Source organism: Hemiscyllium ocellatum, chromosome 12, assembly GCF_020745735.1.
Source record: "Hemiscyllium ocellatum isolate sHemOce1 chromosome 12, sHemOce1.pat.X.cur, whole genome shotgun sequence".
In the NCBI taxonomy this organism is placed as follows: domain Eukaryota; kingdom Metazoa; phylum Chordata; class Chondrichthyes; order Orectolobiformes; family Hemiscylliidae; genus Hemiscyllium; species Hemiscyllium ocellatum.
Genome location: NC_083412.1, coordinates 10,922,717 through 10,940,299, shown reverse-complemented (window position 1 = coordinate 10,940,299; position 17,583 = coordinate 10,922,717). Strand labels below are relative to the sequence as shown.

The 17,583-nt window shown below is 46.5% G+C and overlaps 1 protein-coding gene across 1 annotated transcript in view; it reads left to right on the top strand.

Moving 5' to 3' along the window:
• Positions 1–17,583, top strand: part of phex (phosphate regulating endopeptidase homolog, X-linked) — a 116,691-nt gene that overhangs the window by 72,204 nt on the left and 26,904 nt on the right. The window contains exons 12-16 of the mRNA XM_060833308.1: positions 4,593–4,694; positions 5,733–5,810; positions 8,085–8,188; positions 8,906–8,964; positions 16,440–16,494. Of these exons, the coding sequence (XP_060689291.1) occupies positions 4,593–4,694; positions 5,733–5,810; positions 8,085–8,188; positions 8,906–8,964; positions 16,440–16,494 (398 nt within the window). The remainder of the gene's footprint in view (positions 1–4,592; positions 4,695–5,732; positions 5,811–8,084; positions 8,189–8,905; positions 8,965–16,439; positions 16,495–17,583) is intronic.

The window sequence follows — 17,583 nt, the reverse complement described above, 5'->3', positions numbered from 1 at the left end:
AAGTTGTGCGTGGAGGCGGAGGAGATTGGAGAGACACTAAATCAATATTTTTCGTCAGGAACAGGACACTATTGCTGATGTTAATATTGAGTCACAAGTGATTAGAATGGATGGCATTGAAGTATGAAGGGAAGAGGTCTGGGGAATACTGGAAAGGATGAAAATAGATAAGTCCCCTGGGCCTGATGGCATTTATCCTAGGATCCTCTGGGAAGCTAGGGAGGAGATAGCGGAGCCATTGGCCTTGATTTTTATGTCGTCATTGCCTACGGGAATAGTGCCAGAAGACTGGAGGATAGCGAATGTGGTCCCCTTGTTCAAGAAGGGGAGTAGGGATAGCCCTAGTAACTATAGGCCAGTGAGTCTCACTTCTGTTGTGGGCAAAGTCTTAGAGAGAATTGTAAGGGATAGGATTTATGAACATCTGGATCGGAATAATGTGATCAAGGATAGTCAGCATGGTTTTGTGAAGGGCAGGTCGTGCCTCACAAACCTTATTGAGTTCTTTGAGAAGGTGACCAAGGAAGTGGACGAGGGTAAAGCAGTAGATGTGGTGTATATGGATTTTAGCAAGGCGTTCGATAAGGTACCCCATGGTAGGCTATTGCAAAAACTACGGAGGTATGGCATTGAGGGTGCATTAGAGGTTTGGATTAGGAATTGGTTGGCTGGAAGGAGACAGAGGGTAGTAGTTGATGGTATAGGTTCACCTTGGAGCGCAGTTACTAGCGGTGTTCCACAAGGATTTGTTTTGGGACCATTGCTGTTTGTCATTTTTATAAATGACCTGGAAGAGGGGCTTGAAAGCTGGGTGAGCAAGTTTGCGGATGACACAAAAGTCGGTGAAGTTGTGGACAGTGAAGAAGGATGTGGCAGGTTACAGCGGGATATAGATAAGTTGCAGAGCTGTGCAGAAAGGTGGCAAATGGGGTTCAATGTAACTAAGTGTGAAGTCATTCACTTTGGTAGAAGTAACAAGAAGATGGATTACTGGGCTAATGGTAGGCTACTTGGTAGTGTGGATGAGCAGAGGGATCTTGGTGTCCATGTACACAGATCTCTGAAAGTTGCCACCCAGATAAATAGTGCTGTGAAGAAGGCATATGGTGTACTGGGCTTTATTGGTAGAGGAATTGAGTTCTGGAGTCCTGAGGTCATGTTGCAGTTGTATAAGACTCTGGTGCGGCTGCATCTGGAGTATTGTGTGCAGTTTTGGTCGCCATACTATAGGAAGGACGTGGAGGCATTGGAACGAGTGCAGAGGAGGTTTACCAGGATGTTGCCTGGCATGGTAGGAAGATCGTATGAGGAAAGGCTGAGGCACTTGGGGCTGTTCTCATTGGAGAAAAGAAGGTTTAGGGGAGATTTGATAGAGGTGTATAAGATGATTAGGGGTTTAGATAGGGTAGACAGTGAGAACCTTTTTCCGCGTATGGAGTCAGGTGTTACTAGGGGACACAGCTTTAAATTAAGGGGTGGTAGGTATAGGACAGATGTTAGGGGTAGATTCTTTACTCAGTGAGTCGTGAGTTCATGGAATGCCCTGCCAGTAGCAGTGGTGGACTCTCCCTCTTTATGGTCATTTAAGCGGGCATTGGATAAGCATATGGAGGTTATTGGGCTAGTGTAGGTTAGGTAGGCTTCGGTCGGCACAACATTGAGGGCCGAAGGGCCTGTACTGCGCTGTATTTTTCTATGTTCTATGTTCTAATCTATCTGGAAATAGATATGGGCCAGATGGGATTTATCCTCAGATTCCCTGGGAAGCCAGGGAGGAGATTGCAGAGCCTTTGGCTTTGATCTTTATGTCATCATTGTCTACAGGAATAGTGTCAGAACCTGGAGGATAGCAAATGTTGTCCCTGTGTTCAAGGAGGGGAGTAGAGACAACCCTAGAAATTATCGACCTATGAGCCTTACTTTAGTTGTGGGTAAAGTGTTGAAAAGGTTTATAAGAGATAGGATTTATAACCATCTCAATAGGAATAAGTTGATTAGGAATAGTCAACACGGTTTTGTGAAGGGAGGTCGTGCCTCACAAACCTGATTGAGTTCTTTGAGAGGGTGACCAAACAGGTGGATGAGGGTAATGCAGTTGATGTGGTGTATATGGATTTCAGTAAGGTGTTTGATAAGGTTCCCCATGGTAGACTATTGCACAAAATACAGAGGCATGGGATTGAGGGTGATTTAGTGGTTTGGATCAGAAATTGGCTAGCTGAAAGAAGACAGAGGGTGGTGGTTGATGGGAAATGTTCATCCTGGAGCTCAGTTACCAGTGGGGTACCACAAGGATCTGTTTTGGGGCCAGTGCTGCTTGTCATTTTTCTAAATGATCTGGCTGTGAGTGTAGAAGGATGGGTTAGTAAATTTGCAGATGGCGCTAAAGTAGGCAGAGTTGTGGATAGTGCTGAAGGATGTTGTGGGTTACAGAGGGACATAGATAATCTGCAGAGCTGGGCTGAGCAATGGCAAATGGAGTTTAATGCAGAAATGTGTGGGGTAGGTCACTTTGGAAGAAGTAACAGGAATGCAGAGTACTGGGCTAATGGTAAGGTTCTTGGCAGTGTAGATGAACAGAGAAATCTCAGTGTCCAGGTGCATATATCCCTGAAAATTGCCACACAGCTGAATGGGTTGTTAAGAAGGCATGTGGTATGATGGCATTTATTGGTAGGGGGATCGAGTTTCGGAGCCACGAGGTCATGCTTCAGCTGTACAAGACACTGATAAGGCCACTCTCAGGGTTTTGTGTACAGTTCTGGTCACTGCAAAATAAGGAGGATGTGGAAGCTTTGGAAAGGGTGCAGAGGAGATTTACTATGATATTGCCTGGTATGGAGGGAAGGTCTTACGAGGAAAGGCTGACGGAACTGAAGTTGTTTTCATTGGAGAGAAGATTGAGCATTGACTTAATCGAGACGTATAAAATAATCAGAGGGTTCGATAGGGTGAACAGTGAGACCATTCTTCCTCAGATGGTGAAGGCTAACATGAAGGGGGCTTAGCTTTAAATTGAAGAGTGATAGATTTTGGACAGATATCAGAGGTAGTTTCTTTGCTCAGAGACTAGTAAGGGCTTGGAACGGCCTGCCTGCAACAGTAGTAGAGTCACCGACGTTAAGGGCATTTAAATGGGCATTGGGAATAAATGGCTTATCAATTATTTGTGTTCATTTCACCCATTTGTTGATATATCTATCTCTCTCTCTCTCTCACTCTCACACGGTCACTCACGGTCACACACACACACACACACACACACACACACACACACACACACACACACACACACACACACAGACACTCACGCAATCACTCAAACTGAAAGTCCTGTAATTCGTATATTACAATTTACCAAGTTGCCCAATTCACACACACAATTTACCAAAATGTCCAATTTATCTGAGGGGCCCCTAGAACAAGCCATTTTCCTGATCCGGTATTTTCTCTCACACAGTCTGAAAGGGAGTAGTCTTTCCAACGACAGTGAGGGACTTTCCCATTGTACCTTCTGAGTCCTTTCTCCAAAATAAACAAATTTCAACTGGCCGTATCAATACTATGGAGTGAGAAATTTACTGAGCCTGTCCTCCTTGTTCTCTTACCTCCTAACTTCAACTGGCCATATCTAAAGAAGTCAGCTCTCTAAGCCACATCCATCAGGTAATAGGGAACACTTCCCTGACCGGTGTGCCCTGTCCCAACTCCTTTATCGCAGAAACAATGCAGAATAGCCAAGGTCACCCTGCAGCAACCTAAAAAAACCCTTCATACCTTATTCTCCCGGATTTGAGCGACGGCTCGGTCGATCTCTCCGAGGTACAAGCCTCACTAGGCGAGGGGCTGATCATTGTTCGGACACAAGGAGTAGCCTTAAGGTAACATACCCAAGGGGCTCCCACCACTGCATTGCGTCTGATTCAAACTTTCGGCCACTTCATCAACCTAGAGAAAGATTCCCGATGTTGGGAAGAGAATCACGGCATCAAAATTTTGGTTCAGAAAATATAGGGAAACATGTATATTGCAAAAAAAAAAGCACACGTTATTGTAATTTAGCTGGCAAGTGATCAACAGTCAGTAATCCAGGGGATCAATCGTAGATATCCCTAAATATACTAATAATTGATCTCTGATTTCTAACAGAAAGGCAGCATATTTTGTAGCCCTTAAGTGCGGAACCATTTCACACGTTTCAGTTCCCTCACAATGTAATGTTCTCATCAGTAAAAAGTAGATAAAGCATGCCACTTAACAATGTTCTGTTGATCAGTCTAATTATAAGACTGAGAATACGTGTATACAGAAGCACCTCCAAGGTTGTACAGAGACTCCTGCATTCTTGCAATTCACGTTCTCACGGTCACTGTGACTGCAGCGTCCATTTTGAACTTGTAAGGCAAATTATCATTGCTAAATGGAGACTTACAAAATGGAAACTTTCGACTATTGACTCCCCAACGTTTATCATAGGTTCAATAATGTAGCCATAGAAGGGATCCACCCTCTTCTGACTATCCCGATGGGAGCACGTTTTAATCCACACAGCCATGAATGGATGTTTAAAGTTGGAGCTCCTTTATTTGCAGACTGAAGACTTGGTCGCTGGCATTCGCTGGGCATTTGTGGACATGCTGGAAAAAGAAAATGACTGGATGGATCCAGAAACCAAGACCAAAGCCAAAGAGAAGGTGGGCTTTTGCATCTTTGAAAATAAGACACGTTTAAAAGATGTGCAGGTCAGGTGAATTGGCTGTGCTAAATTGCCCGTAGTGTTAGGTGAAGGGGGAAATGTAGGGGAATAGGTCTGGGTGGGTTGCTCTTCAGAGGGTCAGTGTGGACTTGTTGGGCCGAAGGGCCTGTTCCCACACTGTCAGTAAGCTAATCTTAAAGTTTGCAGGTGAGTGGCGTTGTCCTGGAACCTTGCTCAGTCAGAGTGCAGACTGAACAAACAAGTGTTTGGGAGGGCAGACCGCACTCTGATTCACGTGTAGAGGTGCTGTCACTTACGGATCGCTCTGGTTAGTGAGAAGTGCAGGGAAGTCACCACGTTCGCGGACAGTGATGCACACTCCAACTCAATCTGCACGCAATAAACTGCATGCCAAGGGCTCCCACCATTGTGCATTTAGCAGTTTTTGCTCGAGTTGTATGGAGCATTGGGAGGCCACCTCTGCAGCACTGTGTTCAGTCTTAGTCCTTATTTAGGTAAGTTTGTAAATACCTGAGAACTGTTCAAAGAATGTCCACGCGACTGACACTGGGTGGGGGGTGGCGAAAGTTATCATACCAAGAAAGAGCAGGCCTGTATCCGTTGACATTTCAGAATGAGTGAGGGCTGACCTTTACAGAAACACTTCAGCTCCTGAGAAGACTTGACGGTGAGGGCTCATGGGAGACCCTGGGAGGAGGGATCATGGTGGCGGTGGGCAGGGTGGTCTCCCATTTAAACTGGAGGAGGGAGATTTCTTCTCCTGAAGTTTTGAAACTCTCTTCCCTGGAGAGCTGTGGATGCAGGCATCCATTGAATATTTTAAGGCCGAGGTAGAGGGATTTATAAATGGCCAACAAGAGAGGCAAAGTGTGGAGTTGGGTTGCAGTCACATTGGTCATGATCATATGGAATGGTGGGGCAGACTTGAGGACCTGAACAGTTTTTCAGCAGAGGTTGTGCACGGACGTGTTTTTCTCCATTAGATTAATTTATTGACTTTTTGTTTCCCTTCCAGGCACATGGCGTTCTTGCCAAAATAGGATACCCAGACTTCATACTGAATGATACCATCATCAACGCCAACTTCAGAAATGTAAGGTAGTTGATTGCTGGTTCGGACAGTGTGGTATCGTTTGAATTGTTCTCGTGTTTACACCATCGGTGGGCTCAGGGAAGCTGAGGGCTGGTGGAACCATCCCGTTTGGGAAAATCAATAGGGAAGGAAACCCTTTGGGAAATGGATGACATTTTGTTCATTTATTTTCACATGCTGGAAACCTCGGATTCTTCAAAAATGCACACTTATCACTTTGTTGAAGAGGTTTTGTGTTATAGAAGGTGAAAATGTATTCTACCAAGGTAACTGAGTCAGACATTCCCAAAAGGCAGGGAATTATGAACTCGGAGAAAGTTCTCTCAGTGTTCAGCTCCCGACCCCTAAACCTGACTCTGAGAATGACCCAGGGACTCTGTCAGATCTCTGCTCTCTTTGCTCTTTGAACGGAAGGAGATCATGTTGAGAAGCTGAGAGTGCCCAACCATCTCCACTCCCTGCCATGACAATGCCAGCTTTTATATTGCCCATCTGCAACCAGTGGGAGTGGGAGAGCTGCCCCCAAAACGTGCGTGCGGTCCCCTTGCCGCCTCCACAACCTGTGTAGTGAGGGGAAATTGCTCAGCTTTTCTTTGAGGATCCGTCAGAGCCTCTCCACCTCCCCCCCCAAGAGAGATTGGTGGGATGCGGGTCCTTGTTTGAATGGGTCCTTTGCGAGTTGCAGCACTTTCACAGTGCAATAACCTAGTCCTGGAGCCAGATTCGAACCCACCACCTTATTCCAACTCAGCAGTGGAAACCCTATGAACTGCGAAAGGTTCAATGTTGAAGATAACTGGACTCGTTCCGGACTAGAACGCAACACTGAAAATGCTGCTATAAAGCAGCAGATGAATAATCCTAATCATTGGAACTCAGTCCAAACACAAAACCATTATTTTTACCCGAATTGTCACTTATGTGACTGGATTTATTTCTTATCCCTTTCATTAGTCTGTGTCCTGGTTTGACAATCCGGTTTCTGATTGTCCCGGGAACATATCTCTCCAAACTGGGCTGTTCTACTTTGTCCGGGAGTTATATAAAAGTGCAATTATATTGGAGGTTGTTCAGAGAAAGTTCACTGCCTTGATTCCAGAGATGAGAGGGTTGTTTTATGAATAGAGATTGAACCGAGACTGTCAGGTGTTTAGAAGAATAGGAGGAAATATGATTGAGGGATATAAGATGCTATAGGAGATTGACAAAATAGATGGAGACAGCTTGCTTCCTTATAGAATCCTTACAGAGTGGAAGCAGACCACTTGGCCAATCGAGTCCACCCCGACCATCCGAACAGCATCCCATCAAGATCCACATCCCTACCCTATCCCTGTAACCCTGCGTCTCCCATGGCTAATCTACCTAACCTGCACATCCTTGGATACTGTGAGCAATTCAACATGGCCAATCCACCCTAACCTGCACATCCCTGGGCACTATGGGTAATTTAGCATGGCCAATCCACCCTAACCTGCACATCCTTGGATACTGTGAGCAATTCAGCATAGCCAATCCACCCTAACCTGCACATCCCTGGGCACTATGGGTAATTCAGTATAGCCAATCCACCCTAGCCTCCACATCCTTGGATACTGTGGACAATTCAGCATAGCCAATCCATCCTAACCTGCACATTCCCGGCTATGGAAGGGAAATATAGCACCCAGAGGAAACCCATGTGTATACAGGGAGAATGTACAAGCTCTACACAGATAGTCACCCGAGGCTGGAATTGAACCCGGGTCCCTGGTGTTATGAGGCAGCAGTGCTAACCACTGAGCCACTGTGCTGCCAAAAACGCGGAGTAATCTGGAACGAAAGGTCTTAGTTTTAGGATTAGGGGTAGATTTAAAACAGAGGTGAGGAGTATTTACTACTTTTAAGGGTTCGTGTACATCTGGAATTCAGAGTGTAGTGGATGTTGGGACATTGAGTAAATTTAAGGAGGAGATACTCAGGTATTTATTTAGTAATCGGTTTAAGAGAGCGGGTAGGAAATGAGATCAGCCATGATTGTATTGAATGGTGGACAAGGTTCGAGGGGCTGAATGGCCTCCTCCTGCTCTGAGTTCTTCTATTCTGATGACCTTCCTGAGCAGCCTGTGTGAAGGATAACATTTGTGACGTGCAGAAGCTGCTCAGGAATACCGAACTGGCTGTGACTCCTCAGTGATGGAGGCAGTGGTGCAGCAGACTTGAGGGACTGAACTAGGAGCTGTGCCGGTGCGTTCACCAATGTTTGTGACTGGCTTTGCCCCCTTGCCTCTGCAGCTGACTGTCTCACACACCGAGTACTTCGACAACATCCTGCGGTCCCTTCAGTTCTTCTCTCAGACGGATTTCGCCTACTTGAGGAGCCGTGTTTCAAAGACAGAGTGAGTGTATGTTTGCTTTCTGCTGCTGCCGCAGACAGGGGGGCCTGATGAGACTTCCCATTGCAGTTCGGAACACGTGACAGAAATAAATCAAATCCAAACAAATCAAAAGGAGACCTGGCACTTAAGTGTGTGAGTGTGCAAACCTCACCCTGGGTCTCCAAACCTCACCAAGACGTTGCTGGTGACCTCCAGTATAGGCCCTGTGGAAACATGGTGGCTCGATGTGAGGTCCTCTGCTTTGTCTCGATGTGCCCCTCTCACTGTCCACCCAAACTGGGCCAGTTCCACCCTCCAGTCTCATGTTCTTTTTGTGCACCCCCCTCTCCTCCTCCTCCCCCCTCCCCCCCACAAAAAGGAGACCAACGTCGCAAATCTCAATATGGTAATTGTTTCTTGAAATGCTTTTTTTCCTTAAAAACAAACCTTTAAGAATGGTTGCGTGGAGCAGAAAGCCCATTCCGAAAACAGGAAATGGTCTTCTTTTGAGCTCTGTGATTGTGACGAGCTGCTCCAGTCTGGGGTTGATGTTCAAATACAGCTCCAAATCAGCCGAGCCAATGATATGGATCAGCCTCTGAAATATTATATCCACTATGCTCGGAATTGCATTGCCCGTTAACCTCCGATGGTGCTTTCAAACGTATACGTGTTCTGAACTGTTCTGAAATGCATGGGAGGTGGTTTGTCTAATCTGACTGTCTCCTTTTTGTGCAGATGGTACACAAGTCCCACCATAGTTAATGCCTTCTACTCCTCAACCACTAACCAGATCAGTGAGTATCTATCTTTTGGTTTTTGCTTGGGTGTAGCTGCTGTCTTCATTAGAGTGAATACCTAATGCCTGGGTTGTAAGAGACACAAATAAGACTGTGTTCATCCTTCTCAGCTCCACCACAGTGAGCCACTTCCTTCACCCACTTCCTTCACACTGCCATCCAGAAAGGGCGGCTATGTCTCAGGCTCTCTCATAGATGGTGTCCATGGCAAACAGAGCTCAGACTGTCTTACTCACACCAGCCCGGAATGCAAGACGCGATCGTGGAGCCTTCATGAAAAAGATTTTTGAAATAATTTATTGCGAGACTTCCTCAACCATAGGAGAAGGACAGAGTCAGGGCTGATGATCGAAAAGGGTTGGTTAAAGACATAGTTTTTGAGGGGTGTTCTCACGGGCAGCTGGAGAGAGTGCTGCAGGATCCAGGCACTGGTGTTCCAGAGTTCAGGTTGAATGTTTGTGGTGAAGGAGGCCCAGAGGACGCCCACTGATTAGAGGCAGTGGATCAGCAGTAGGTCCTGGAGAAATATGCCCAGGAGTAGGCTGTTCAGCCCGTTGAGTCCTTGAGACATCACATCAGTAGCACCCCCAACCTAGCCTCTGACACATGGGGAGCAGAGATTTAGATAAACAGAAGTTGAATTGGCCGGGAGCTAATCTTGACAATCATTGCAATAGCTTGTTAAGGGAATGATAAGAATGTGCTGAGTGTCGGAGCCAGAGGCAAGAATGTTCTGAAGGTGAAAGTAGGTTGTCTTTGTGATGGAGAGGATATATTAAATTTGTTATTGTAAATTCTTCAATGGTTGAAGCAGTAGCTGGCAAGGCCAGCATTTGTTGATCGCCCTTATTTGGCCCTGGGCTGAGTTGCTTGCTTGCTCACTCCAGAGGGCAACAGAAAGTCACATTACTGTGGGTCTGGAGTCACATGTAGACGAGACCAGATAAGGACGGTAGATTTCTGACCTCAGTGGCATTGGTAAACCAGAAAGGTTTCAAATGAGAATCAATAAGTTTTATGATCATATTTAATGAGACCAGATTTTTTTTTAAAATCCTGACTTTATTAAATTAATTTAAATACCTTGAGTTGCTGTGGTAGGATTTGAACATATGGGCTAATCAAGGATGGGTTACTCAATAATTTTAATTATTAATCCAGAGACATGACCACTGTGCCACATCCTCCACTTTCTAGATGCCCTTTAGGGGCAAAGGTAATGAGGTTTTGAACAGCCTGTTTCAACCTTTACCAAAGCAGGACCACTCCCTTCGTGACTCCCTTGTCAGATCCACACCCCCCACCAACCCAACCTCCACCCCCGGCACCTTCCCCTGCAACCGCAGGAAATGTAAAACTTGCGCCCACACCTCCACACTCACTTCCCTCCAAGGCCCCAAGGGATCCTTCCATATCCGCCACAAGTTCACCTGTACCTCCACACACATCATCTATTGCATCCGCTGCACCCGATGTGGCCTCCTCTATATTGGTGAGACAGGCCGCTTACTTGCGGAACGCTTCAGAGAACACCTCTGGGCCGCCCGAACCAACCAACCCAATCACCCCGTGGCTCAACACTTTAACTCCCCCTCCCACTCCACCGAGGACATGCAGGTCCTTGGACTCCTCCACCGGCAGAACACAACTACACGACGGCTGGAGGAGGAGCGCCTCATCTTCCGCCTGGGAACCCTCCAACCACAAGGTATGAATTCAGATTTCTCCAGCTTCCTCATTTCCCCTCCCCCCACCTTGTCTCAGTTGGTTCCCTCAACTCAGCACCGCCCTCCTAACCTGCAATCCTCTTCCTGACCTCTCCGCCCCCACCCCACTCCGGCCTATCACCCTCACCTTGACCTCCTTCCACCTATCCCACCTCCATCGCCCCTCCCCCTAGTCCCTCCTCCCTACCTTTTATCTCAGCCGGCTTGGCTCTCTCTCTCTTATTCCTGATGAAGGGCTTATGCTCGAAACGTCGAATTCTCTATTCCTGAGATGCTGCCTAACCTGCTGTGCTTTGACCAGCAACACATTTGCAGCTGTGATCTCCAGCATCTGCAGACCTCATTTTTTACCCAAAGAATTAGGAGCTGGGTAGTGGAGTTTGTGTTGAGATTTGAAGCTATAGAGATGTACAGCATAGAAACAGACCCTTCGGTCCGACTCATCCATGCTACCCAGATATCCAACCTAATCTAGTGTCATTTGCCAGCACCCGGCCCATATCCCTCCAAACCCTTCCTATTCATATACCCAGCCAGATGCCTATTAAATGTTGCAATTGTACCAGCCTCCACCACTTCCTCTGGCAGCTCATTCCATACATACACTACCCTCTGTGTGAAAATGTTGCCCCTGAGGTTCCTTTTAAATCTTTCCCCTCTCACCCTAAACCTATGTCCTCTAGTTCTGGACTCCCCAACCCCAGGGAAAAGACTTTGCCTATTTATCCTATCCATGCCCCTCATAATTTTGTAAACCTCTATAAGGTCACCCCTCAGCCTCCGACGCTCCAGGGAAAACAGCCCCAGCCTGTTCAGCCTCTCCCTGTAGCTCAGATCCTCCAACCCTGGCAACATCCTTGTAAATCTTTTCTGAACCCTTTCAAGTTTCACAACATCTTTCCGATAGGAAGGAGACCAGAATTGCACGCAATATTCCAACAGTGGCTTAACCACGGTGTAGGACCATTCGGCGTGAGCGAATCGGTGCGGCCGGTTTGCCGTAGACCCATTTCGGCGCGGAACTGTTTCGGTGCAGCTCATATTTATTCCTTTTCAGGCTTAGTTACAAACATTAATGAAAGCAATAAAAAGAAAAATAATGTTTATCCTCTTCAGTAAAAATGTTAAAAAGAAAATAAAAATGAAAGAAATAAGGTCAATACGAAAAATCTGAAATATGACATTTATTCAAAATTACGGGCAATCCCTCGTAAATACTCAATGCCATTTCTCTCACTAAATACTCTTACAAGTGTCTGTATTCTAGTGTCTGCTTCCCTGAATTTCTTCAATTTCAACAGAATATCATTTTAATGGGTTATATTTTATTTTAATAATAACTACAAACTACTGAATGACTACAAAACAGTTCTGTGCCTACGTGGGTCTGCGCCAAAACCGGCCGCGCCGAATGGTCCCACTCAGGCCCTAACCAATGACCTGTACAGCCGCAACATGACCTCCCAACTCCTGTACTCAACACTCTGACCAATAAAGGAAAGCGTACCAAACACCTCCTTCACCCTTATGGGCGGCACGGTGGCTCAGTGGTTAGCACTGCTGCCTCACAGCGCCTGAGACCTGGGTTCAATTCCCGACTCAGGCGACTGACTGTGTGGAGTTTGCACGTTCTCCCCGTGTCTGTGTGGGTTTCCTCCGGGTGCTCCGGTTTCCTCCCACAGTCCAAAGATGTGCAGGCCAGGTGAATTGGCCATGCTAAATTGTCCCGTAGTGTTAGGTAAGGGGTAAATGTAGGGGAATGGGTGGGTTGCGCGTCGGTGTGGACTTGTTGGGCTGAAGGGCCTGTTTCCACACTGTAAATCTAATCTAATCTAATTCACTGTCCTATCTACCTGCGACTCCACTTTCAAGGAGCTATGAACCTGCACTCCAAGGTCTCTTTGTTCAGCAAAACTCCCTAGGACTTCACCGTTAAAAGTATAAGTCCTGCTAAGATTTGTTTTCCCAAAATGCATCACCTCACATTTATCTAAATTAAACTCCATCTGCCACACCTCAGCCCATTGGTCAAGATCCCATTATAATCTGAGATAACCTTCTTCACTGTCCAGTACATCTCTAATTTTGGTGTCATCTGCAAACTTACTAACTATGCCTCCTATTTTCACATGTAAATCGTTTGTTTAAATGGCAAAAAGCAGTGGACCCAGCACCGATCCTAGTGGTACACCACTGATCACAGGCCTCCAGTCTGAAAAACAACCCTCCACCACCACCCTCTGTCTTCTACATTCAAGCCAGTTCTGTATCCATATGGCTAGCTCTCCCTGTATTCCATGAGATCTAACCTTGCTAACCAGTCTCCCATGGGGAACCTTGTCGAACGTCTTATTGAAGTCCATATCTATCACATCTACTGCTCTGCCCTCATCAATCTTCTTTGTTACTTCTTCAAAAACTCAATAATGTTTGTGAGACATGATTTCCCACGCACAAAGCCATGTTGAATATCCCTAATCAGTCCTTGCCTTTCCAAATACATGTACATCCTGTGCCTCAGGATTCCCTCCAACAACTTGCCCACCACCAAGGTCAGGCTCACTGGTCTATAGTTCCCTGGCTTGACCTTACCACCGTTCTTAAACAGTGGCACCACGTTTGCCAACCTCCAGTCTTCCGGCACCTCACCTGTGACTATCGATGATACAAATATCTCAGCAAGAGGCCCAGCAATCACTTCTCTAGCTTCCCACAGAGTTCTCGGGTACACCTGATCAGGTCCTGGGGATTTATCCACTTTTATGTGTTTCAAGACATCCAGCACTTCCTCCTCTGTAATCTAGACATTTTCAAGACGTCACCATTTATTTCCCCGCATTCTATATCTTCCATATCCTTTTTCACAGTAAATACTGATGCAAAATACCCGCTTAGTATCTCCCTATCTCCTGCGGCTCCACACAAAGGCCGCCTTGCTGATCTTTGAGGGGCCCTATTCTCTTCCTAGTTACCCTTTTGTCCTTAATATATTTGTAAAAACCCTTTGAGTTCTACTTAATTCTATTTGCCAAAGCTATCTCATGTCCCCGTTTTGCCCCCCTGATTTCCCTCTTAAGTATACTCCTCCTTCCTTTATACTCTTCTAAGGATTCCCTCGATCTACCCTGTCTATACCTGACATATGCTTCCTTCTCTTTCTTACCAAACCCTCAATTTCTTTCATCATCCAGCATTCCCTATACCTACCAGCCTTTCCTTTCACCCTGACAGGAATATACTTTCTCTGGATTCTTGTACTCTCATTTCTGAAGGCTTCCCATTTTCCAGCCATCCCTTTACCTGCGAACATTGACCCCCAATCAGCTTTTGAACGTTCTTGCCTTATACCATCAAAATTGGCCTTTCTCCAATTTAGAACTTCAACTTTTAGATCTGGTCTATCCTTTGCCATCGCTATTTTAAATCTAATAGAATTATGGTTGCTGGCCCCAAAGTGCTCCCCCACTGACACCTCAGACACCTGCCCTGCCTTATTTCCCAAGAGTAGGTCAAGTTTTGCACCTTCTCTAGTCGGTACATTGATATACTGAGTCAGAAAATTGTCTTGTACACACTTAAAAAATTCCTCTCCATCTAAACCTGTAACACTATGGCAGTCATGGTCGATGTTTGGAAAGTTAAAATCCTCTACCATAACCACCCTATTACTTTTACAGATAGGTATCTCCAAACCCTTCCTATTCATATCTCCTTACAAATTTGTCTCTCAATTTCCCTCTGACTATTGGGGGGTCTAAAACACAATCCTAATAAGGTGATCATCCCTTTCTTATTTCTCAGTTCCACCCAAATAACTTCCCTGGGTGTATTTCCGGGAATATCCTCCCTCGGCACAGCTGTAATGCTATCCCTTATCAAAAACACCACCCCCCTCCTCTCTTGCCTCCCTTTCTATCCTTCCTGTAGCATTTGTATCCTGGAACATTAAGCTGCCAGTCCTGCCCATCCCTGAGCCATGTTTCTGTAATTGCTATGATATCCCAGTCCCATGTTCCTAACTATGCCCTGAGTTCATCTGCCTCCCCTGTTAGGTCCCTTGCACTGAAGTAATTTATCAATCCTACCTTGTCCCTGCCAGCCCTGACTGTTTGACTCGCTTCTTCTCTCAACTATACCAGTCTTAGATTGATCTCTTTCCTCACTACCTCCCTGCCCCCCCCCCCCCCCCTTTATTAGTGTAAATCCTTCTGAGCAGCTCTAGCAAATCTCCCTGCCAGCTTATTGCTCCCCTTCCAATTCAGGTGAGTCCAGAGACAGTATATTCCAGAAGAGATGGGGGGGGATACTGAACAGGTGCAATCCATCCTCCTTGTACAGGTCACTTCTACCCCAGAAGAGATTCCAATGATCCAAAAATGTGAACCCTTCTCCCATACACCAGCTCCTCAGCCATGTATTCATCTGCTCCATCCTCCTATTCCTGCCCTCACTAGCTCACAACACCAGGAGTATACCAAATATTACTACCCTGGAGGACCTCCTTTTTAAATTCCTGCCGAACTTTCTATATTCTCTCTTCAGAATCTCATCCTTTTCCCTTCCTATATCGTTGGTTCCAATGTGGACAATGACCTCTTGCTGGCCCCTCTCCCCCTCTTGCTGCACCCTCTCTGAGACATCCTTGATCCTGGCACCAGGGAAACACCACACCATTCTGCTTTTTCGCTGCTGGCCACAGAAACGTCTGTCTGTCCCTCGGGCTAGAGAGTCCCCTAGCACGTTTGATCCCTTGGAACCCGACATACCCTTCGTTGCATTAGAACCAGTCTCGATACCAGAAACTTGGCTGTTCGTTCCATATGTTTTGTCAGAGTGAGGTGCAGCCCTTTCAGAGCCGGGACATTGGGATGGGCAATGGGCCCGAGATGGACAAGATAACCAAACGTATCAGTGGAATCTCTCAGGAGACCGTGTTGATGAGGGAAGCAAAATATGGCAGAGAGTCAGTATAGGGACTACACCAGCTATAGTTGGTCAGGAAGAGGATTGACCAGTTGATGGTGATTAGTTTGTACATGAGGGAGTCCAGCGTACTTTTTGGCTGGAGTGTTTGAAGAAAAAGAAGCAATTAGCCTCAGATCAGTTGCTCACATAGGGGATGTATGTTGATGCAGAGAGAGAGAGGGAGAGGGAGAAGTTTGAAAAGCTCAGTGTGACGAGAGCAGAATAGTACACAGTTGTTGTGTACCTTGCCCCCGCCCCAATCCTCCCAAGTCAAAAGGAGTTCAGATGAGATGTAAAACAGGCAGCTGATTGGCTGACAACAACCAGACCATGTTACCTCCTCTGCACTTGAGTCTGATTGGTGGCCGGGCTCAGTGTTCCATGGGTGAAAGGTCAGGAAAGCTCACCATCATGACCTGGCAAGATGACGGCCCAGTAGTATTTTCCCTGCACTGTTGATCCAGAGACCCAGACAACGTTCAGGGTCAAATCCCGCCACGGGGGATGGCGGAATTTGATTTCAGTGAAAATCTGGAATGAAGAGTCACGTGATGACCCACCGTGCTTCTCTTTTAGCTTGTCAGAAAAACACGTCTGATTCACGAATGTCTTTACCTGGTCTGGCCTACACTACAGACCCACAGAAATGTGATTGACTCTTAACTGCTCTCTGAGCAATGAGGACAAGCAGTAAGTGTTGACCCAGCCAGCACTGTCTGCAACCTATGAATAAATTAGAAAAAAGTTTAAACAAACTTGTTTTTTTTCCCTCATTTATAGGATTCCCAGCAGGAGAGCTTCAGAAACCGTTTTTCTGGGGAGGACAATATCCAATGTGAGTGCCCACTGCCGCAGGGGAATGATTTGATCAGAATTTGAGACTAGCCTCAATCCTAAGACTGACCTGAACGCAGTTCCCACTGTCGGTCTGAGTGACTCAGCCTGACCCTCTGCCCACTGTCCCCTGTCCTGTCTGAGCCCTCTCCCTCCCCACGGCAAGGAGTGTTACTCATCTCTCAGCGGGCATGGTGGGTCGGGGGCATAGCCCACAAACTAGGCAAGACCATCTCAGGCTGGATTGTGAAAGTGTGAAACACAGCAGGCTTTCGGCCTGAGCACAGAATCTCTTGGAGGCTTTGTGAAGACACCGGGGGTTCGGGAATACGGTGGATACTGAGAGTGTGAAGGAGGTTTCATAATGTTAGAGTCATAGAGACTTACAGCGCAAAAACAGACCCTTAGGTCCAACTCCTCCATGCTGACCAGATATCCCAACCCAATCTAGTCCCACCTGCCAGCACCCGGCCCATATCCCTTCCATATACCCATCCAAATGCCTCTTAAATGTTGCAATTGTACCAGCCTCCACTACTTCCTCTGGCCGCTCATTCCATACCCACACCACCCTCTGTGTGAAAAAGTTGCCCCTTAGATCTCTTTTATATCTTTCCCCTCTCACTCTAAACCTATGCCCTCTACTTCTGAACTCATCACTCGAGAGAAAAGATCTTGTCTTTTTACCCTATCCATGCCCCTCATGATTTTATAAACCTCAATAAGGTCACCCCTCAGCCTCCGACGCTCCAGGGAAAACAGCCCCAGCCTGTTCAGCCTCTCCCTGTAGCTCAAATTCTCCAACCCTGGTAACATCCTTGTAAATCTTTTCTAAATCCTTTCAAGTTTCACAACATCTTTCCGATAGGAAGGAGACCAGAATTGCACGCAATATTCCAACAGTGGCCTAACCAATGTCCTGTACAGCCACAACATGACCTCCCAACTCCTGTGCTCAATACTCTGACCAATAAAGGAAAGCATACCAAACGCCTTCTTCACTATCCTATCTACCTGCGACTCCACTTTCAAGGAGCTATGAACCTGCACTCCAAGGTCTCTTTGTTCAGCAACACTCCCTAGGACCTTA